At 39.0% G+C, this 24,091-nt stretch overlaps 1 protein-coding gene across 1 annotated transcript in view; it reads right to left on the bottom strand.

Annotated features, from left to right (window-relative positions):
• The window catches only part of DNAH3 (dynein axonemal heavy chain 3), a 61,596-nt gene that overhangs the window by 7,055 nt on the left and 30,450 nt on the right, over nt 1–24,091 (bottom strand). Inside the window, exons 35-60 of the mRNA XM_041462113.1 lie at nt 23,353–23,464; nt 22,567–22,808; nt 21,858–21,958; nt 21,674–21,779; nt 20,490–20,619; nt 19,793–20,029; nt 19,305–19,408; nt 18,000–18,294; nt 17,357–17,536; nt 16,234–16,357; nt 15,989–16,145; nt 15,400–15,543; nt 14,196–14,862; nt 13,929–14,094; nt 13,381–13,597; nt 12,268–12,450; nt 11,191–11,389; nt 8,182–10,323; nt 6,987–7,212; nt 6,369–6,613; nt 4,911–5,027; nt 3,999–4,153; nt 3,091–3,258; nt 2,136–2,278; nt 1,365–1,569; nt 114–251 (exon numbers count right to left, since the gene is read on the bottom strand). Coding sequence (XP_041318047.1) covers nt 114–251; nt 1,365–1,569; nt 2,136–2,278; nt 3,091–3,258; nt 3,999–4,153; nt 4,911–5,027; nt 6,369–6,613; nt 6,987–7,212; nt 8,182–10,323; nt 11,191–11,389; nt 12,268–12,450; nt 13,381–13,597; nt 13,929–14,094; nt 14,196–14,862; nt 15,400–15,543; nt 15,989–16,145; nt 16,234–16,357; nt 17,357–17,536; nt 18,000–18,294; nt 19,305–19,408; nt 19,793–20,029; nt 20,490–20,619; nt 21,674–21,779; nt 21,858–21,958; nt 22,567–22,808; nt 23,353–23,464 — 6,903 coding nt within the window. The remainder of the gene's footprint in view (nt 1–113; nt 252–1,364; nt 1,570–2,135; nt 2,279–3,090; nt 3,259–3,998; nt 4,154–4,910; nt 5,028–6,368; nt 6,614–6,986; nt 7,213–8,181; nt 10,324–11,190; nt 11,390–12,267; nt 12,451–13,380; nt 13,598–13,928; nt 14,095–14,195; nt 14,863–15,399; nt 15,544–15,988; nt 16,146–16,233; nt 16,358–17,356; nt 17,537–17,999; nt 18,295–19,304; nt 19,409–19,792; nt 20,030–20,489; nt 20,620–21,673; nt 21,780–21,857; nt 21,959–22,566; nt 22,809–23,352; nt 23,465–24,091) is intronic.

The following is a 24,091-nucleotide window of genomic DNA, read 5'->3' as shown; positions in this document are numbered from 1 at the left end:
GACAATCTGAAATTTCTCCTTTTAATAAAATACCTTTTCATCTGAAAACTATTTCTTGCTGCCCCAGAATGTGTCTGTTAAAGAAAAACAAAATTCTTCTGAATTTTTCTTACCTCAAACTCAAATCCAATGTGGTCAATTGGGATGGTGTATTTTCTGGCAAAGTTTTGCAAAACACCAGTCAAAAAAGACTGAGTGAAGAAGAATCCTGAGAGCCAAAAGACTGTGGGTGGCCCCTTGTCAATCCAATCCTGAATAAGGAGAGAGAAAACAAATGTAAGAAAAAATCCAATACATTTGTGGCTTCACTGTGCCAATTCACCAGAAAAGGATACACTCAAACACTGAAACAACTAGAACTCAGTGCTACTGAGAAAAATTTCAGAAAGTAGCTTAAGTATCTTTTGTTTAGCCTAGATAGTGGCCTCTAAAAACAAGAAAAGTGGTTGAATTTGGACACTTTTATCAAAATATTTTCTTTTACAGTCTTGTAAACACCAATCTCCTAACATGAAAAAAGGCCAAATTCTTTTCCATTCATCACTGATCAATGTCTCTTCACTGATCACTGAGGGCACTCACTAAGCCTACACATCAGATCCTAGAAGAGGAAATCATTCCTGTACAAAGGTGCCAGATAGGGAGGTCTTGGACCTTGTCCACACAATGCAGTAGGAAAAAGCAAAACAAGGGCAAAATATCTTTGCACTACTGTAGGTTATTTGGAGTCAAAATGCTCTGATCCAGCAAACAGGAAATTCTGCCATTTACATAAATCTCAGACACTTCTTCCTAGCTTTCTCCTCTCCTGACTTCTATGGGGTTTCACTACATCCCAGTAGCTCACTATTTAAGATACACCCAAAATTTTGAGTAGTTTTAAGAGTGCAAGGGAAATAATGGAATGACAAGTTAAAAATAAAATAGCCTGTTCAAAAAGTGTAAGAAAGTATTGCCACATTTTATGAAACTTGAAAGATATTTACAGACACGTGTATGAAATTTCATAGTGCCTGTTATGCAGAGGTTCTAAAGCATTCTCACACCCAGCTCAGTGTCCTTGCAGCAAGGAAGTCATTAAAGCACCAATGCAAACTAAAATGAGCCTTCTAGAAATAGAAAGATGGAAACCACCAAAAGCAGCACTGGATTAGCACCAAGGGATCGCTCTCCCAGCTCACCCAGAGCAGTTGCCCAGCTGACTGCAGTGCTGCTAATGCAGAGTGCATTTGGCCACGAGTGTGTGTGAGCAGCTCACAGTCTGAGCTACCCAGGGGCTGCTGAGCAAGGACAGCACTGCCACACTCTCCCCAGCCACCTTCCCACTACAACTCCCCAGACCCCTCAGTGTCAGTTTAGCAGACCTGGAAGAACTCCAAGCGACAGAGGAGATCGGACACGTAACTTCCCAGAGGCTTCAGTGATGGATAGGATTTGGCAGCCCACATTGATGGCACTTTTCCCATCAGCATGCTGTTGAAAACATCTTCAAGCTCAGAAGACATCAACACTTGGCCTTTAATGGCTTTGCCTATATTAACGAGGCTGCTCCGAACAACTTCAGTAAGCCTTAAGAGAAAACAAAGGAATTGTCATTATTTATTTCTCACTACCTGCCTAAATACCCACCAGTCCAACTTGAATGAAGGGTTGATAGAGGTGGTAAATGTCCTGTCAGAAATTCCTTACCTCACCTGTAGTTATCAAAATTCTTACTTAACTTTAGAAAAGCAAACAAATGAGAGACACACATACAAATAAAAGACAGTGAAAACTTTCACTCTAGACAAGGGAAATCAAGTGACAAGAGCTTTAAAGACTTGTAGCACTCATTGTCATAGTGTGCTGTGAATACCAGGCCTGGGTATCACAAAGACTAAAGTAGGCTGCTCTACCTCAGCACAACAAACTCAAACGTGATTTAAGTTCATACTCCAAGAATACAAGTACTACTGCTGTATTCACATAGTCAGCTGCAGCTTTCAAGTCTTTCTAAAGGATTCATCCAAAGCAGAATCTAACATGTCAGGAAAAAAGTACTGCAAAAGACTTGTTTAAGGCTTGTGAGCAGCTAGCACAAATGCACACAAGCATATTTCAGTTTAAGAAGTACAACACAAAACACTGAGCCATACCTGTTAAATCGAATTAGTTCTTGCCTAAGAACTGTGTTCATGGACTCTTCATACAGTACTGGGTATGCCTTCATCACTTCTTCCATATCAAAGCTAGTTGGTAGTTTGGATAGGATGTCCTGTGCCAAATCTTCAACAACTTCCTGAAGTCACAAGTTTGCAGTGAATAACAAATATTCCTTTTCCCCCCTCCTATTTTTATTGAATAAATTCCACAAAACACTTCAGATTTTATATTTTTCTGTATAACCACATAGGTATTTTAGTCAATTTTCCCAAAGATACAGTGCTTTTATGCTCTTACCCACTTTTAGTATCATCCTGTCTGTCTCTGCATATGCCTGCTTGCTCCTTCCTTTTCAATAATTTTAAATTTGTTAGTAATTTTTAATTTGCAACAAAGTTTTAGATGATTTATAAGGAAACAGGCAGGAGAGCAGACAAGCACAATCCTATTTCTGCCACAATGAAGGACAAGATGAAGCATGCAGCATGAGCAAAATAAGGGGAAGACCCCATGAGTAACCCAGCCACAAGAGAAGCTTTACTTACAGAATATTAGACATCAGAGAATATGATCATTACACAACCCTGCAGGAAATGAGGAAAATGAGGAAATTCCACTTTTCAAGAATCCACTTGCTTATAAAATATAGGATGTCAAATCTGAGAGGATTGAAATGTTATTTATCCATATCTCAAAGGGGCATGGATTTGGCCTGAGTAAACTGAGCTGCCAGGACATGTGGTATCAATCTGTTTGAATGCAGAGTCATGAAGGTATCTTCCCTCTTTAAAGGTGCTATGCCAAATCCATCTGCTTCTCTACAGGGACATTCACATCTACTCCCAGAGCTACAGACATGAGATGAGAGGTGTTGGATTACTGAGACCTAGGACATGCCAGGAAAGGGCACCTTTCCAGACTGCACATTGATCTTTCTTCCCCAGTTACCTGAGGGGACTTGCCAGCTCCCCCTGCTTCCCTAGGCAAAGTCAGGAGCACTGCATGGAAAAGCTGGTTGGTCTCCTGGTTATCCTTGGTGATGTCTGCATTTTCATGAAGTCCAAACACTTCAGGGTGTGTTGTAATTGGCAAACTTCGTATGTACTCAACATAAGACTGTAAAAGAAACATCCAGATACCAGACATCATACAATGTGATAGTCATAAATGATCCAACTGGGACAGAACCTTCCCATTTACAACTAAAGATGGTAGTTCCCTGTTAAACATATCCAGGAATTGACTGCCTCTCCACAGAGATAAATATAAAAGTTCTGAGTGATTCAAAAGCTCATGGAGGAGTTGTTATTACCACCCTCGTGTAAGTGGCAAGAGAAAGGAAAGCTCATTAGAAATATCCAAGGAGTGCTGGTAGGAGTCACAGAAGGATGCTGGATGTGTCATCCCTACAACTGTGGGATCTGAGCACATTCATTATCTCTATGCAGCTGTTAAAAGGGAAAAAGAGGATGGAAATTGAGTACACACATGCCATTCCACCTCTTCCTCCTGATTGCTGCTTTCAAGGTCAGACTGGTTGCAAGACAGTGCAGAAGTACCATGTAAATTCCTGCAGCCTGACTCCTGTTGGCCTTCTGGAACTGTATTGGAAACCTGCACAGGGGTGGTTTCTCTCTTCATCAACAAATGCCAGAGTATTGGATGATCTCTACATCCCCACTGGAGTATTGCAGATATTAAGTACCAGATTCATATTTCATACACAAGATACATTCTGGCATGGCTTTATGATATTATGGGGTGTATTTTCTATTTGTTCTATTCAGCATTATCCAAGCACAGTGTAGGTAAGTTTCTTTCCCAATAATTCAGAGAATTTACACTTGTCTTCTCACCTCATAGGGGCCATGTGGTGGTATGTAGTAGTCACTTCCAGCTGAAAGCATGTACTTCTCCTGCTCTATGTCCTTGTTGTAGACTGTGGAAAGAAGGGACAGGAGAAGACGCCTGTCTTTATCATCTGTCACTCTACCTCCATAGTTACACTCCCCTGGAAAAAGACAAAGAAAACCAGGACAAAAAACTGAAAATTAATGAACAAATAAAAATGGTTTTGCAATAACATGAAACTAGTATAAGCTGAAGCTCCAAAGCTCCAGATCTTCCAAAGTCTTTAGGTTTTATACTTCAATTGATTCAATGGAAATTAAACACTTGAACATCTAAGGGCCAAACTGATGATGGAAGGTTTAAGGAACACTAGAATTGGCCTGAGAAACTGCTACTCATGTCCCAAAATTCTTTTTCATAAAGCTAATCATAATATTAACAAAAATTAAGAATGACAAGGCTGACAAAGGAGGTGCCAAAAAGCAGCTTATCTCCCTGGAGAAAGAGAACAGAATAGCACCTGAGTTATTTCCTCACATTAACACCTCCTGCTTTAAACCCCTGAGTACTACCACACCCTCTGGTGAAGCCCCAAAGCTTCCTGTGTCAGTCTCACACTGATCAGCAAAGGTGAACCAGAGGCCATAGAGGGTTTTATTTGATGAGCACGAAGCAAAGACCAGGAGGTTTGCTGGGCCATCAGTAACTGTAGCCATATACAAGTCAAAACAACAATGACATCTGAAGGTTTGGGATCCAACATCCATCCAATGACAACCACATTGTTTGTGGAAGGCCAGTAAAACCAACCAGTGTGGAATCCAATCAATTTGTTAAGAACTCACCATTATCAGTGTATCACCTGAAAGGGCCCAGCAAAGTCAACAAACACATGTGAGAGGATGTAATGTCTGTACCTGTCAGATAGGTCAGAGCTTCAAATGGGATTTCTTCATATTCATTCAGAAACATCTGGATCTGTTGCATACTGATTCTGAGGTCAGACTCGTTGAATTCATATGGAATATTCCAACCTGTTCAATTCAGAAGAGACACACAGGGCAGTGGTGCAGTGTACTGACAGCTGGGCTCAGGAAATGGTGGTGCTGGTACTACACTGCTCCTGCAGAGCTGAAGATACAACTGCCAGATAGTCTAGAAGCAGCCTGGAATATACCAGGCTGTTTATTAAGCATAGGCATTTTGTCATCGCAATATTCCTGAAAATTATATTTTACCTGCTTGGTACTTTACTCATTTGGGCACAATGAGAACAGAAGTTTTAATTAATTTACTGATTTCAATTTTTAATCTGCCCATCTATTAATACTGTTTGCAGATGACATTCACAGTAACAGTACAGCAAAACAAGCAAACAAGCAGACATACAAACAGGAACATACTCCAGACGAAAGAATCCTTCAGAAAGCCTAAATCCCTAGTGCAAACCAAAAATAGGGTTATTGATGCAGCTATCCTTCTTCACCCAGATAATTGGTCACACTAGTAGTAGGTGTTACATTAGAAAATGACCTTTGGAAAATTCACTTTTACTCTAAAGCAATAAATTAATGTCTTCATACTGGAAGTTTAGTGCTTATTTAAACAGCTGACTATTAAAATAATGACAGTGGCTTTCGGTCAAAATACAGTATTTCCTAACAGCAACCTGTTATGACGAAGAGAGACTCAGCTGGAATGCAAGACTGAGAACTTCATTTACACAAGTGCAGAGCATAAATTTTATATAGTTATAAAAATGGATTCTCTAAGTCCATACATTTGTATGCTATGCAGAAATTCTATATAGTTTTCTACATATTTGAAGATTACAGAAAAAGCTGAAGCACAAATCTTATGAATACATATCTTTTCATTGCTATGTTATAAACAACACACTGCTGCTATATGGATTTTTTCACACCAAGTAAATACATGCACTACATTTGATAAAACAAAGCATGCACACAAGTAACAAAAGCAGAATAGAAGGTGGCATATTTTTAATTATAAAAATTTAAAACAGATCTGAATTTGATTGTTACTAAGAACCACAGTAATAAGTTAATAGTTTAGTAAGCTATAATTTCATGTAACTACTGTATAACATATTAATTTGGAAAAATAGTACTTTCTAGTCTTCCCCAAGGTAATACTATTAATAGCTTCAAAAGTAGCTTAGGCTGCATAAAAATCCCTGCAAATAACAGCTTTTAGACTTTATGATGTTCTGTACAATGCAGATTGCACTCTTGTAATACTCTTAACAGTACTGCAGTTAACAGTACTGCCTTTTTACAGAGAGACTCCAGCAATGCATTTCAAAAGCACAAATCTTTTTTTTGAAATGAAGTGCAAAATAATCTAAAACTTACCCAGTGGGCCAAAGTGCCTCCTTTCCTGCACAACAGCATGGAAAAAGCAAAGACCAAAAAGCAGTTTTTGCCACATTTTTGGCTTTTGGCAGCTTTTAAAAAACACAGGGTCAGAGATGGGATCGTTCAGGTATGAGCGAAGGAGGTTCACTCTCATGCCTTTTGGAGGCTCATTTGTCATTTTGATGCCATTCTGGAGGATACTAACAGGAAACTTTTCTGATGGATAACTAGTTAGCCACAACCTAAAAAGAAGTTTGAAAAGCCCATTATTAAAAAATCATATAATAGTAGGAGTAGTAGTAATAATAATAACAATAATTTTAAAATCAATAATATAATCCTGCATCTTTGTCTTTAGAAGACTATTTTTTACTACTTGCTTAACTTTAAAGACAACATCTAAATTTGGTCCAAAATGCAGGCATAAAGTAGATTACATTGGACAAATAGAAAAGATGACCTCTTAATTATGGATCTTTATTGTATCACTGCACATAAATTATATGAATGTCATACTCAGGCATTCTTACAGAAGAATTTAAATTTCTTTTTTAGTAGTGTCTTCAGCAAAGAGGAAATGCTCACATTAAAAGTGCAAAATACTAAAACCCCTACCTGAACTTATCATTGGTGTTCTCAGGCACTATAACTTCCTCACAGATTTTTTCCAAGGCAGGCATCCAGCTGGTTGCAAGATGGCAGTTTTGTAACACTACCCAGGTTCCATCAGTAATAGCCTGGTAAATCATTTTTTCTGCTATTGGGCCCTGGCCCTGGCCCAGTGAAACCGTTTGAACACTTGAGCTTCCCATGCTAACATCATCAGCAAATTTTAGCAAACCTGTGATGGCAAGTTTTACACATGCAAAAAAAAAAATACAAAGTCTATTAGGAAGTAGAATATGTTATATTCATAGTTTTTATAATGTAATTAAAGGGAGAAAAATCAACAAATATTATACTCAATTTAGGAAAAAGAAAACACAAAAAACCCGCCACCTCAACAACCCAGAGGTAGTATCATATGCTGTAGCAGACACTGTGTCTCTGAGGCATATACTAAAATTTAGGGGTATAAGGTATTCATTAGAAAAAAAAAAAAGAAACAAAACAAAAAACTAGCCAGCTTAAATGGCTGACCTCTCCTTTGGCCCCAGGTGTTCAGCTCCAGGCTGCACAACAGCCCTCGACTCTCTATTGGATGGGTACAATTGTTTATGGGGGCTGAGCTGCAAACTGGATCTTTAGATCTGGCTAAAAATAGACCTCCAACTTTGCTTTCAAAATCAGTACTTTCTGGAAATACATCCTTATGGTATGGCTCCATATCACAATTCTTTTGGCAGAAAACCAGATTTAAAAATAATCTGGGTGGTTATACTTTAAAGGCCATTCAACAAATGTGGTTTTAAGTGTGGCCTATACACCATTTAATTAGTAACTGAGAGGGAGGAAACTTACTGGAGATGGGGCTGCAATAAAGACTGGGGCAAACCTCCAACACCCACTGAAAGAATTGTAATGCAGGTACAAATTATAAACTGGTCTGAATGCTTCAATCTGTTAGATCCCCAAATTGCTGCTCAGAGACTGAGACATTTCATCACCACTACTTTCATTCCACCCTCTAACAATTCTACTACCGTTGTTTATATATGGGCAGATGCCAGTGTTTGATATTCCATCACTGCTGTATTGTACTTTAAAGATTCTTTAAAGATCAAATGAGGGGGCCTACACTATTAACGGTTTAGTCAGACTCAGTGACATTTAACCAGACAAAAAAAGATTTTTTTAATACCAATCTCACCTGCCATAGGATCAGCACCAGGTGATAATATGAAAATCAAAGGGGCACAACAATTTGAGTCACTGTAACTTCTTCCAAGATCAAATGTAGGTGGTTCAATAAATGTTCTTCCCATGTTTTCCACAATGAAGATCTGCACTGCCGGGACAATTTTGTCAGGTCGCAAACACCTGAGAATAACCATGCGATCTAACCCCGTCAGTGAGTTCCAGTCATCTGGGAAGGCTTCCTCATGGGGCTTGACAGAGTCATAGATTGGCTTCCACTTGGAAGAATTATCTCTTATGTGTTCCATTAGTCCCTGCAGGTTGGTCAGGCAAGATGCACGAACGAGCTCAGCCCATGATTTGTTAGACAGCCAGTCTGGAGCTGGATTGGGGTGAGGATTATCAAGAGCAACACCTCCTGTCAGCAGGAAACGCCAAACTGCATCATCTATCTGGCCTTTTCCCTTCATGATGCCTACTGTTAGGAGGAAGGAGAATAACAGCTTGTCCTTTTCAAACAGGGATCGGCAGACATTATTATAGATGCTTACTGTGAAATGGTCAGTGATATTTTTAATTCTCTCCTGTAGGCGTCCACTCTTAACGCTTTTAGCAATAGATTGAACATACAAGTTAATGAACCAAATTAATGAATACTGGTACATAGGTTCAATGTTAGCCAGATCAGAGATGCAGAAGAAGACAACAGCTGAATGAACAGCAACTGGCTTATATCCCATTCGAGTAGAATCTATTTCCTTTTCAGTTACAGAAGCAATTTGTTGCTTTTCAGAGATTTCTGCAGATAACTCCTTGGATGAAGACAAAATATTAATTGCTGTTTCATCCTCTAAGATGTTTCCTTCTGAATGGGAAAGGACCTCCAGGATTTTATCTTCTAATTCCTTTAGTTGTTTCTTATTGGCTGCACTTTCTAGAATGAGTTGGTTTTTTTTTTCTTCTAGCTCAGGCTTTTCCTTTGCAGCTACAATTCCAAGAAGCTGGTCCTGAAGACCCAAAGGTGTAATCATGAAATTGAGTAGACAAACTTTCACAGCCACTTCAGGATAATAATGAGGATTTCTTAAGTGGGTTGTCATGTAAAACCTGAAGTCTCTTGAATATTCAATTATATTTTCCCCTAATTTCATGTATTCTACTCCTTGTTGTTTGAATGTTTGCTTTAATAAAATAGGTTCTAAGAAAGCATCTAATTCTTCACCAATATTTTCTAGCAAGACTGGTGTTCCAAGCTGAAGAGCAGTTTCTAATGTCCTCACATAATGTGTGTCAGATAATTTGATAACTGACAGCTTGTTAGTTTTCTCCATATTTTTTATCCACTTGTTAGCTTGCCTTTGAGGATCTATCATTAAAGACCACCTTCTTGAGTTAGAAACAATTACACCATTGTCAATGGAAAAAGAATCAACTGGCAATCCAGCAATCTGCCACGCACGGATTTTGACTGGATCCCCTAACGTATTACTTAAGCTAAAATCACTGGAGCATGGAATGTTCTTTTCAATGCACAGATCCTGCCACTGCTTTTGACATTTTAGGCGATAATCGACAGTAAAGGCTCCCAGATAAGCCACAGTTCCTGATGACAACAGCACATCCCCTACTAGGTCTATGTACTGAATTCCTAACAGCCTTGCAGCTTCTGTCCACCTGTCCTTCTCTCCACCCAGACCACTGATCAGCTGTTCAGCTCTCACAAGCTTTAGTGAACAACGCTCAATATTATTCTCTAACTCTATCTTTTTGTTATTCATTTCATCAAACTCATCTTGCAAAGCCTGAAGGCGATCAACAACCTCCTTAAGTTCTGCTTGTTTCACTTGCAGCTTCTGCATTTGAACGTCCAGGATGGCTTCGGCCTCTTGCAAGCGCTCGCGCTTTGGGGCGACCACTTTCTGGACACGGTCATAGACCTCCATGGCTCGCACCCACTTGCAGAGGCCTTCACAGGCAGAGGAGACGTTCTTCACAACCTCTGGCTGAAAATCTGGATGATTCATAAACTTCTCTCTAATTTTCTTCATTATAGCAGGAGGAATTCTATCCTTGTCAAATGATTTTAATCTGTCAAGGAACTTAATATCTGAAAGAAGTTTTTTGGCTGGCCCCCAGAAGTCTTCAATCATTTTACCTATATTGCAAATAAGACTAAAATCAGGCTCAATACAGGCATGTTCAAACTGAAAAAAATACTTTGAAACATAGTATGAAGAATTAATACCAATAATATGGCAATTAAATTTTACTATGCAAAGACTATTAAATAGTTTGGAAAATCATTACTTAAAGGAATTAATACAGGACCTTCAATGGCATATTAATTCTAAATTAACCAAGCTTATTAAGGGAAACAAATTACTATACAGTCTTTCTTAGTATCATCTATTAGATAAATCAGTAACTGTAGAACTATTCCTTCTTAATCTCGATAAGATCATTTTGGATGAAAGGCATTTATATAATTCTTATTTTTAATTATGAAGGGTTGAACTGTATAGGTATAAGGTAGAAGAAAGAAAAGGGTCTCTTTTCTACCTTGCAAATCCTGTGCAATCCCACAATAGCAATATTAAACTACACAGAAAAATCTTGTTAGAATAATGTATGGCAGAGGTATAACTAGAATTCCCTCTCCCAGGATAGCTGATAGTTTGGAAGCAGGGATTACAAGGGGAAACTCAGGCAGATGGTACACAGCACACCTCCAGCACCAGAGTTCCTCAAGGCACTCAAATCTCAAGGTTGGGTCAAAGCAAATTGAAGAGATGGCTTTGTGCTGGTGACTGGGATCATATTTACAAAGCTTGTACATCAGTGTCAGGCAAGGGCAGTATGTTAGCATGGCAAAAGCAGCTCTTCATTACTCAGTGTACTTATCACTGCCAGCAAATGCACCTCCAGTGCCCACAGCTGCATTCATGCCAGAAGCACCTCACCAGCACACCACAGCAGCATCCACACGTTCCTGGGGCAGGGCTAACAAAAGCTATGTCATTACCACTGCCACTGGGGTCAGGTTTCCTCTCTGGTTTAATTGCCCTCATGACACAGATACTCTCCATGACGAGCTTGACAGGACCAGGTGGATTCTGCATGGATTTCACAAGAGTAATGTCTGAAGGATTCAGGGTGTTTAGAGCTGCCTCTGCTGCCTCCAGAGCTGGCAGAGCCTCTGCAAGGTCTGCTTCACATTCGTCCTGTGGAGACATTGGGCAGAAAGCTGTAAACCTTCACAAAGTACCAAGCTGCAGCCTGCTCACCCCACTGCAGCACAGCCTCTCAGAACCTTCTCTTTTGTTCAGTACCCATTAACTAGACTCTTCACAACATTGTGTTTCTAGGAGAGAAAACTACTTGCACAATTTGACTGCACAGTTTAAAGAGGGAAGGTTTGTAGATAAATTAGTAACTTCCATAAAATGAACTCTTTCAGGCTTTCAAGATCAAAGTCTCTCTGGTTTAGCAATGATAATTAAAATAAAGATTAGATATAGTTGTTCTTATTTAGATCTTACAGTGCTGATCAGGTGAAAAATGGATACTGCATAGCGTAAATTCTTTATCATATACTCTGATTTCAGCAATTATCCATATTAAATATCACTGACATTTCCAGCTAGTTACAGAAAAAATACTGAAGAATCTTGAGGCTTCCCATAGGAAATTCTGTGTTACAGACATCTGGCTGTGGTATTACCTCTAAAGTTATACCTAATAGGACTACATGCAGCATATGCCAATTTACCTCAGCTAACTCTAAATTAACTGTCTTTGGGCCTGGAAACAGTTAAATTCATTATTCAATCTGTTGAAAATGAGAATATATTAGTAGAGAAATAAGAGCTGTGCAGCTTTTGGAACGTGAACTAGAAAGGGAAGCTATGCAGGCCTGTGAGATGCAGTCAGACTGCAAACAGCCCGAATTTACTGTGTTTCTATTAGGAGCATGTCACTCATCATCTGAAATTTTGTTACTTCAAGAGCTTGGCTCACCCCATTAACACATCCTCACATCATCACAGCTCCCATTTACTTGGAACCCATCCTGCTCCAGGCTCAAGCCCTTGTGCTCTACCTTAATTCCCTGGGCAACAGCAGCTGCATCATTGGCCTCTTTTTCATCGGCTGACACTATTGCCTTTTTTGCATCTACTTCAACTGTTTCCTTTTCAATCTTGACCATCATTTTATCTGTTTCTGCAGACGTTTTAATCAGTTCAGGCTGAAGGTCAGTCAGTTCTTTCTGCATGTCTGCAACCTGATGAATACAACAGGAAATCAAGAAGAAATCTGTGCAAACATTGCATGCATTTTATATCTTGATGTCTTAGGAATAAAGACTGGAAACCCCTATAGTAATACAATCTAAAAAAGGACATTTGATCTAAAGAATTAGTTCTCTAGTTTATTTTTGCCAAGAGCTGTTTTATTTAACTGATTAGATTTTAAAAGGTATATTTATCATCATCTAGGCAATAAATTTGCTTTTTTAAGGTTCATTAATGTCAATAATGAGAAATATATTGATTAATTCTATTTTTCCATCACAGTCACTTTCAGATAATGGAAGTCAAAATAATGCCTTAGTGCACAGGTGGAAAATAAAATCCAAAAGAAACCTGGAATGGAACACAGAATTTGTGACAGCAACAGCTGCAAACTGGATCTTCTTCTTCATCCAGCAAGTACTTAGAAGTCCCTTTAGTTTGTATCTTGGAAAGATCAATTCCTGGATCACATGGGTTGAAAAAGGAATTATTTTTCTGGAACCTGATCAATTTCCTACTTGGAATCTACTCAGGAATTAATGCTTAATATTGTCTTACAATGTTTTTCAATTTCTCCCTTATTTTGGAAAGGGTAATGGGTACTAGAATGCTGAGGTGGATTCTCCATATAAGATTTTGAGAAAATAATGAAATTTATAATGTTTATTCCTTCAACATTTAATGAGTATCTTTTAATTTTGTTTTCTATTAACAGCTATAATCCAAATGTAGAGACCACAGTTTCTTCAACTTGCTAAGCAGAAATCTAACTTTTCCTGCTGGCTTTCTACAGAAAGCTATCAATAGCATCATGAACATAGTGAAGTACAAATGAATACATTTTATTTTTGTAAGTTTCAACCATACAGACCCCACAGTATGCATATGGCACATATTCAGCATCTTCATCTGAAACTTACTTGTGAAGATGCAAATTCAAGCTTTTCAAGTCCCACAAGATAACGAGTCCTCATCATGTCAACTTCTTCCCTTTTTCTGTTCAGCAGGGTCTTGAAGGTGAGAATCAGTTCCACGTAGGAAGTTGGTGTCACGTAGTTGTGCCTGCGCAGCGTAGCGTAGTACCCAACAGAGAGCTCTCTCACACTTTCTTGGAAATACTTGCACACTGACACAACCCTAGGGAAAAATTTTCCACATTACTTTAAAAATACAGTCTGTCTTTAGGTCAACTCTCAAAAAATTACTCTAAGCTTATGAAGTCTTATTAGTGTTAGGGAAGGCAGAAATGTATTTTCCCCCTTATTAGAAATATTATGGACTCTTCTCAAAGAGTGGTGTGGTTTTGAGAAACATCAGATACATATGTCTCAGTATCTTTGACTTGCACCGAAATCCCAGAGTTGGCTTAGCTTTGTCCATTTATAAGGACAGATCAAATACATTGGGGGCACAAGGGGCAGGGAAACCAACTTTTGCTTCACATGTTTCTTGAGAAATAAACTCATACTCTTTTCTAATGTCATCTTTGAGCTCAATATCCTCTAAAAACTTGTTAGCAACCATTTCCAAAGCATCTGTAGGCCAGGTTTGGAACCAATCAATGGTGCAGCAGTTTATCAGTGAAGGGAACATCCGTAATCGATTCCGAAATGCATCTCCAATAGGACTCATGGCTGCAAAAAAAAAAAAACATGATCATTACCTAAGTTTCTTTGCAGTTAGCAACAGAAAAACAAATAAACCCATTCTAAGAAACAATGCATTGTATACAGACCTAAGACAATATGCAAATTTTTCTTCACCCTTTCAATAAAGAAATTGTACATAGCAAGGGGCGTGGCTTCAATTTTCCTGTTCTCCATCCTTGCTGCACTTTGCATTTTCTCAACAATTTCGGCTTTCTCATCTGCTGCAAAGATATTAGGCACATCCCCAGTATTTAAAAGCATGTTGATGTCTTCTACAAATGATTCATCCTTGATTTGATTATCGCAGAACAAAAAGGACAAGTTGTTGTTACCAACACCTGCTTTCAGCATGACTTGTTTAATATCATCTTTCCATTCACTGATGCCATAGGACTTGGTGATTTCGATCTGGAAGAGCTCAAAGGAATTCATGAAGGTGGCGAGCTTGGTCGCGCTCTGCCGGCCGCTCCCGCCGATGCCCACCAACAACAGGTGTCCATTATCCTGTTTCAGTACCCTGCATATCCTGGAGATGTGCTCAATGGCAAACTGGAACATGACCAGAGACATGGGGGCCTTGCTGATATTGTTGTATTCCTCAAGGTAGTATTCCATCACGCTTGTCAGCTGCTTTAGGTCTGTGATTTCATCATAAATTTTGACAGAACTGCTCGGCTTTAAATAGTCTCCAAAGAACAGGGCACGAATATTATCATCAGTGACTTTTCCAGTAGGTGAGAGATGACTCAGTACCTAGCAAAAAGACAAGAATCAACAGATAATTCTAGCTATTAGAGAATTATTTTCCTTAAAGTCATAATAATCCTTATCTACATAGCATTAATACCACAGAAAGCTCTGCTTTTCACTGTTCTAGTTACAGCCTTGGTCTGGAAAATAATACTGTAGGTTGACATGCAGGTTTCCACATAGGCATACCTCACAGAGAAAAACTGCTGTCAAATACAGGATAGTTCTAAAAAGGCTTTTCAGAAAGGTACCATACCCATTGGATCATCCAAATAATTATCTTCGGTAAAAACACAGATAAATGCTGTGCAAGATATTTGTTCTATTCCAGCTGGTCCTCTCTACTAACTCAGAATCCTTCAGAAGTTATGAATCATTCTGATATGAATTCTCAATGCTGAATAGAAGATTATCCATACTTTTTAAATTCACTGGCCAAGATATTGCAAAATGCCTCCAATATTGATTTAATCTCAATGTTTAAGTATTTCTGAAAATGCATCAGTATCATCTTGGACCCAGCACATTACCCAAAAATACCTTATTAAAGTTCTGCTTGAAGCTATTTAATGTTGTCTCTTGTACCATCTGAAAGAAAACGTTCTTGTCATCATCATCAACCAAGCGATCATAGAAAACTCTGTAAACCTCATGAACCCAAAGTCTGATCAGTTTATCTCCATCCTGAAAATGGAAATACAAAAGAATGGGTAAATATAGCTCAGGCAGGATTTGTTCGAAGAGAAAAGGTTAGAAATGTCCATCTGGACCCTGCTATACCTTGTACTAAACTCAGTGGGAATCTTTCAATCCCAAGCCATTCAGCACATGGCCCAGCATCTGCTAACTTAACTGGATTCCTCACCTAGTTACCATCTTGTCCTTCCTGCCAACACAACCTGGGACTCTCATGTCAAAGCATTTTTTCTCTGCTGTATCAAATCAAATTGTATTAATAAAATGACAGCGCTCTCCCTCAGAGACAGACAGAAAATACATAACAGGGAATTCAGGGACTATTCTGATCTTAAACCCTGTAAATCTATTGAAATCATAGTTCATGTATTATAAAAATAATTAACTTTTTCACTGCTCTCTCTTATGTCAATATAATTAAACTACAACTTACTTGCAAATGAGTGTGTGGACAGAGCAGAACTCCTTTAATAACCCTGGAAAAATCCCGCAGATTAAAGACATAGTGGGATTTTGAAGGAGTTGGGAGAAAATTATCAACTGCCAACTTATACAGCACCGATGTCGCTTGGACCATCATCTTACCCAGCCTTAAGAAGGAAAACAAATACAATTTTAACTTCTGCAGATAAATCACAGGGAAAAGACAAAGTTGCTACAGTAAACAGGTCCCATTACCTCAGAAACGAAGAATCAAAGCCTTTGCTGAAGTGCCAGTCAGTAACTGCAGTAAAAATCTTGGTTAAAATGTCATCATTGAAAGCACAGATAGAGACAATATTCAAGTGCCGTGTGAAGCGTCCTGTAACACAAACAGAAGGATGCAGAGAGATTTAAATGGTCAGATATTTTTCCACCTTTCAGCTAGTTTCTTCTAGGTTTACCCGTCACTAAAAAAATTTGTATCCGGCACCAGCTTCATAATTTTTGCCCTACCAGTGAAGCAAAAGAAATATAAACTGGATTACATTTTCTATTAGTATTTAATTTAAAACAACTGTTTTGAATACGTAAAACATGAATCTCCATTACAAGGCTTATTACCCAATTTAAAATTTCAGCTCACATCAGCCTTTTGATTATGATATGACACAGTAAAACCTTTACAAAGTCAAGCATCTTGTTACTGGCTTTCACCTAAAAAAAATCAGTCTATACATGAGTAAATTTTAGAAATTTATCTGTATCAGAAGAGTTATTCTCATAAAGCCTCCTCAAAACACACACAGTTATATCTGTATCACGGTGTTTATAAGAAGCAAAGCAGCATGAAGTGTCTTATAACAACGCAGCTGTATATAGCCTATAAGAATGTAGCTGCAGCTACATTAGAGCTTTTATTTACATAATTTTTAAATTAGAAAATATAACCTCCCTTATGGTGCTGTGACAGGAATCATGGACTTGCAGGTAACATTCCTGTAAATAAATGCAGGCAGCCTACCTTAGCAGCAGGAGATACAGCTTCAGAAGAGACTTGCCAGAGACATGGCAAGCAGATGTATTCCCTCCCTTTTTCAAAGAATAGAAAACAGAAATAATCTTCATCGCTAATTTTAGAATACTTCTGTCATTCACAGTTTAATCAACTCTAAAAATTGCTTCTAATGGTGATTAAACTCCCTCTGGTAGAGGTACAGATTTGAACTTGAACATAACCTGTACTTGGAATGACCCACTCAGTCAATGCACCTGTAGATCCACCAGTCATAGATAAATGACTTTGCCATCAGCAAACCTGCACCCACCCCTTAACTTCAGTCTGCTAGATAACCACCTGCCATAGTAAGGTATTTCCTACCTGTAATGTCATTCCTGCCTCCCCCAGGGGGACCCATAGCTGTGACAAGCAGGACATCTATGATACTGATGTGGGATGCATCCTTCCTGTCATACCAGTGCCCATGATCAACCCATTGCCTGAGAAGCTCAATAGCTGGCTGGGCTCCATACACTTCCTTTTCAGGCATGTTTAGGTCATCTATGGAGAACACAGACATTGAATAAAAAAAACCTCAGTGTTTGGGAATTCAGTTTTCTTCTAAGAAGGAAAAATAACTGAACTAGAGGTAGAAAAAGGCTGTGTGTTGTTATTCCTGCTGCCCATTGAACTAACCAAAATCAAATACCAGTACACTTCACAGGCATAATTAGGGTGATGGCTTAACTTAGTGTGGCTGGTGATTTTATTTTATTTCATGTAATGTCCCACTGAAACTCTAAGAACTCTTCTGAAGACAACCACCACTTAAAGCTCTCAGCAAGGGCAGTGCTAATCCTTTGGTGATCCCTCTAGGTCCCTTCCAGCTCAGGAGATTCTAGGATTCTCTGGATGCCTGAAAAAAACACTAAGGCAATCCAAATTTACTAGTCTTGGTGAACCACTTCCTTTGCCTAAAACCAGAACAATAATAAGTTTTAAAAAATGAAAAAATATGTCTTACCCACAAAAATTATAGCTTCTTTCCCTGATGGAGGTCCGAATAATCCTTTTCTTCTTCTGTCCAGCTTGGACATAATAATATCCTGGGTCTGGTTAGCAGATGTTCTTGCAGAGAAGTTAATGAAACTCGGGATGTATTTTTCCTTTGGAAGGTTCAGTAGAAAGTTGTTTGTTATAGCTGTTTTTCCAGTGCCAGTGGGACCCACAAAAAGCAAAGGGACATTATGCTCCACATATGTTTTAAGAAAAAACATTTGTCTGGCAGTTTCCATTGTTGGAATGATCAGATCAGACACCTGTTATGCAGGAAAGTAAAATAAAACAAGAAAATCAAACATCTAATACCTTAATCAACATGAATATTTGCAAGCAACTACAGGAACCCTGTAGCACAAATGCATTTTTAAAATTTCTATTGTCTGAAAACCTGAGCTATAACAGGGTTCTAGTAAATGCTATGGCCCCACTTCTTGTTCAGGGCTTATATAGTCAATAGCACAACCAGTATTACCTATATTGTGGTCCACAGACCAAATTAATCACAAAATTATATAAAGCCTGGAGAACTACAGAGTCAAGTATGGCCTAGTTCTGTTCCCCTGCTGTGCAAAGGGAAAGGAATACTGGTATGGAAATTCTTTTCTCTTCCTCATTTTTTACTTATAATTAGCAGCTGTGGATTTGATATCAAGAAAAGATTTTCAGCAGCAGAATGAAATGTCATCTTACATCTCTCATGTACTTAAGACAAGACAATGGCAACTACATTCAGTGGAATGAAAAGTTGAACAAGCTTAAGTTATCTTGAAATTTCATCTGCAGATCTCTGCTGTGCTTCCCTTCCATTCAGTTCACAGCTGCCATCAAAATCAGAGTGCCCCTATTTGGAAATGGAGGGGATCCAGGACTCTCAGGACTGTTTCCCACATCCCAAAGTCTCTTTGCTTGCTTTCTCTGAATAATTCATAGTACAATATCATGAGATCAACCACTGAAAATAGAAATGAAGGAATGGAAATTCAGGATTTGGCTTTTTCCCACCATGGATTCCCCAATATCAAATGCTGTCAGAGAACAAAGCAGAACCCAAATTTTAACCACCAGGCAACCTCAGGGCTCCATGTGCACCTGCAGTGCTGAACTTCCAGTGTTAGTGGTACCACAACTGAGACAAAAGCAGGAAAGGGAGCTCACAGAGACTAATGAAATGTTGCAAAGCAATCGTCCAACAGCCTAATATAGTTATTTATACCTCTAATTATTTAGTCAAATAATTATTTTCCATAATAAAGATACCAATGTGCACCTTAGCCCCTGGGGCAATAACTTGCTCTTCCTTTGTGATGTAGTCTGTCCACATGTTCCACTGCCCATGGCCACGCTTGTTAAAAAAGAAGTCAAAAACACTCCCTGTTAATTGAAAAATACAACATAGGAAAACTCACGGATTAAATTATAAAAATAACCTTCATTAATTTTAGTGTGACATTTCCAAAACTGTGAGGTAATGGAAGCTTTCTAGTACACAAGATACACCCCCACCCCAGTCCCAGCCCCCCAGTGCCATTATCATCACTAAAAGATTTTAGGTCAGATTCAGCCACAGAGTTTGAGTATAACTGGAGGCATATGCTACTCCTGGTTAAAAGAGACAGGGAAGGGCACCCAACTGTGCAGCCCAAGGCCTGGCAGATGGCGGCTCTGCTGCAGACTTAACATCTGCCAGGCACACCAAGTGCCAAGCTTTCTTACTGCCTTATAACACACCAAGCAAGCACAGTTATGAAGAAGCACCTTTTTCTGGGAAGATATTGCTTTTGTTAAGCTTCACATTTTTAGGGCGTGGGTTTTGCTCATTCATTCCATTGAGCAAGTTGCGGTAAAATGAATCAAATTTTCTTCTGCTGTCTGCGTCGATGATCCCTCCAATTGTCCACACCAAAGCAAAAAGGAAAAGGGCCTGCAGCCACGAGGTGATCTGCTGAGCAGACATGGTTTCGCTGTCCTCTTCATCACATTCCTTAATTTCATCTAAAACACATATTTTGTATTTTTGTTAAAAGCCAGTAATAACCATAAATCCCAATTCAAAATGCATTTTTGCAAAAGTAGAGCACTGTCTTCAGTGGAATGAAGCCAATCTACAAATGGAGGATCTTGTCTGTGTAAAACACAGACAAATAAAAATTAAATCAGAAGAAAAACAGTCCTAACTCTTTTCTTCAAATGGTAGCAAACAGCAAGCAAAACATAGAACATACTTGCATGATCATGTTTAGCTTTGTAATGACCAGTTTCCAAATGTGAAAGCTCTGTATGCAAAGAACTGTTAATAATACTGATCAGTGAGATCACTGACTGTGTTATATGAACTCAACAGTAAGGAATTCCTCTGGCATTTCCTTCCATCTTATAAGCTGCATTTTGTCCTGGGACATGGCAGGAGGAAAAAGAAAAACTGAAATAAAACCAGGTGGCTTAGGGTACTTACCAAGGAGGGAAGAATAGAGTTTCATCAAGCTGTAACTCAGGTGAAGAGGGGACGTTTTTACCATGAATTTGCAATGATGGTCAATAAAATCTAAACAAGGCTCAACTAGCCACATAAACAAGTCATTGACCTACCAGGAGAAAAAGAAACAGCTGTGTGACAATGCAGGACTTGCCACATTCCCCACTGTCCCTCAATTCACCTTCAGTCAAACATAAGGCATTAGAAATTGTCCAGATTGGCAGAGAGATCAGGAAAGGGCCCGTGTGAGGCAGTACTGGAATGTTCACAACATCACACCATCACTGTCTGATGGTGAAAACAAGATGCTTTTACCACAAAGAAGTTTTCAGCAGGAATTCTGTTACCCACTTACTAATCCAGACCGCGGAGCAGAAGCTCAGCCTAGAGAGACTCCTGTCTTGCTTAGGCAACAGCAAAATTATTTCAAAAGAAACAAAGGCACAGGTTTCATCCTCCCTTAAGAAGAGGCCCCCTACAGAGGACCCAGCACAGATACTGTGCCACAGCAGAAATTCCAGCGTGCTGGGGCTGACTGGGGCCTGCAGGAGTGCCACAGCATGTGGGTAAACACTGACCATGGCTGGTGGTATCTGCTCTGTGAACTCAAACTGCAAAACAGGACAGAAATCAGGACCTACCCTTTCCCCAGGGTATAGTACTGAAGGAGATGCACTAAAGGGTCAGGCTATCTGTTGCTTAAGGAATAATTACTTTACTCTGATGAACTAAGAAAACCATAAATAAAGAGCTCTTCTAGTTTTGATACTTCTTTGAAATTTGATTCTAATTTCCTGCAAAAACTCAGAGGGAGTTTTCTCAAATAATATAAGTGAGTTTTGTACAGCTCCAATCCTAATATTATTCCAATTATTTTACTAGATTTTAATGCCCAATAATAGTGATTTTAAATTTTCATTAAAAGCTGATTCTCACCAACACCTGTTTTTATTTGCATCTACAGAGAACATAGTACAATACCCAGCACAAAGAGCTCTCCTTCTACAAGCAGTGAGGTGAAAAAGGCTTTGAAGACTAAACTGCTAATGGCAATAATAAAAAAGTTTTGATTCTGCATGCCTGCCTTCAAGTGGGCAAACTGTGAATGTCACCTTATAATTAATTTTCTAAATTAGACCTGTGCAAAAAATGAAGTCTCGCACCAGCTCTCGGTGTTCTTCCTGCAGGTTTGGAGGCAGAGTTTTTATGTAGGAATCCTTCAGTGGCTTCCAACCCAACTGTTGTGGGTCCATATAGATCATACCACACCTGGGAAGAGCAAACACATGTGGTAGAGGAATACATGTGCAAGGTGGGAGAGTTCAAGCTTGAATGCTCTCACATTACCTGCTGACAGTTGCTGGAGATGCCTGCTCCAAGTCCGCTGGCTCAAAGATTAAACTCATTTTTGAGCTCATCTGAATTATTTCACCACTCATCAAGCATAACTGGAAGAAGAGCATCACATAAACATGGTCTAGTCATGTTAGTGCTGATCGTACAGTCAAAGCAATGTCTGTCATAAAATCACTGAACATTCCCCTTAGTGTCACTCCTCATTCATTCATTTGTATCCTTACAATACATGATATTTTATGACCTTGTCTCAACTTTTCCATGTCGTACTGTAAGACTTGCAGAGACACACAGAACAATGCTCTAACTTTAAATAACTCTGCAAGAAAAAGCAGTTATGACCTGCAGCTTTTTAAAAATTCATTTATTCTCGAGGTAATTTAAGCAAGTTCAGTTTTCAGTCACAGAACTGAGTGCATGTATTTCAGTTTCCTAAAAGGGTTAATAAAAAAGCCTCAATGATCAACCTCATTTCAATAAAGAAGGAGCAAGACAAGGCTTCAAGGTCAAAGTAAGGGGTTAATATTATCTAATACCATCTAAATCCACCCATACAACTGGGAAAATAAAGCAGTGCTTTTAGGCACATCAGCCTTTCCTGAATTTCACACCTCCTTAGACTAACATAGTAACAATATTGCCATTACTAAAATTAAGTATATTTATTCAAGGACAAGGTTAGGGGCAAAAATTAGGCTACCTTTTTGTTATCATCCAGCACAGTGTTCATGTTCTCTATCCAAACTGCATCCACAGGGCCATCAAAAATAATCCACTTGCGATCATCTGTGGTAGAAGATGCTTGTTCCCTGAAGGCCTTTGCAAGAATTCCATCTGACCACTCATGACTTACAGGATCAAAACTGCCATACAACTGCCCCATGGTAATGGCTTTGGGATTAATAACTTTGTACTCAACAGCAAACTCATCCATGGTGTTCGCTGTGTAAAAAGGCAAATACATGAGGTTGAGAATTTGATAGGTTAGTTTCATTCAACAGCTGGACAAGATGATTCCTGAGGATCCAACTCCAGCTGCTCAAAGCAAAGAGCCCAGATATGTGGTATCTAGGTAGCAGAAAATAAGAAATTCCCTTACTTGTACAAGGCAAGCAAGAAGTCTGCTGTAAAAAGAAACCACATATAAAAAAGAAAAAGCAGAGCAGCATAGATTTCATATATTTATAGGAGCTACTTACAATATCCTATCAGAGCTAATTTTTTCAAGAGTTTTATGCACAAATAAAATGCCTAAAAAATGCAGAAAAGCATAAACACATTAATATGGCTTACTATTCCAGTAGATGTAGAGAAAAATACTATCAGACAAATATACCAGACAAAAATAGTTCAATTAATAGAAATTCTGCAGTCAAGAAAGAAGAGTATAGGACAATTAACAACCTGGGCATATCTCAGCACAGGAAAAATAACAGTCATAGAATTGACTTCATGGAACGAGAAGCTTGTGGCTGGACAATGTTACCTGCACACAAATCAGCCAGGGCTCCAGCCAGCACTTTGTATGAACTGGTCTTCCCACTCATAGGATCTCCAACAATCATGAAGCCATGGCGCACCAGCATCATTTCATACACCTGCCAGGGACAGGAGAGCCACTCCTTAGATGGCACAAAAGTGTTATGTGTTACGTGAATGAAAATAGAAGTCTCCATCCTGCATTCAGATGTGACACAACCAGATCTCTGCACTCTTCTGGCTGACCAAACCTCACCAAATCAGAGGGCAGTCATGCTTTTATGGCAATTCTCACTGAAACAATTTAAGAAGTCATTTAAGATGTCCCCAGGCATCCTTCCTTTCTCCTTGCTAAATGTCATCTCTCAACTACAACAGCAGCACTGTACAGGGTGTGAGAGCACTAACCAGACACTGCAGATCACAGCCCTGAGCTGAAATCAGTGATTACCAATGAAGCTGACAAAAAGGGACTGAAAATACAGCTCTGAGCATCTGGCATATAGTCAGTCCCACAGAGGCTGACTTTGACTGCAATCTTGTCAAAGCTCAACTCAAAGCAAAACCACCATCAAGCAGACCTGTAAAAACCCCTAAGCAAATATTTTTTATCATGTTAAGGCTGATATTTCCTATTTCAGCTTCCTAACCAGTTAACACTACCCCTATTTAAATGAAAGATGCAGTATGGTTTAGAAAGCAGCATAAGGCAAATCTGAACATAAGCTATGAAGTCTGAACTGCTG

Source organism: Pyrgilauda ruficollis, unplaced genomic scaffold (genome assembly GCF_017590135.1).
Source record: "Pyrgilauda ruficollis isolate IOZ18807 unplaced genomic scaffold, ASM1759013v1 scaffold16, whole genome shotgun sequence".
NCBI lineage: Eukaryota > Metazoa > Chordata > Aves > Passeriformes > Passeridae > Pyrgilauda > Pyrgilauda ruficollis.
This window is presented reverse-complemented; position numbering and strand designations above follow the sequence as displayed.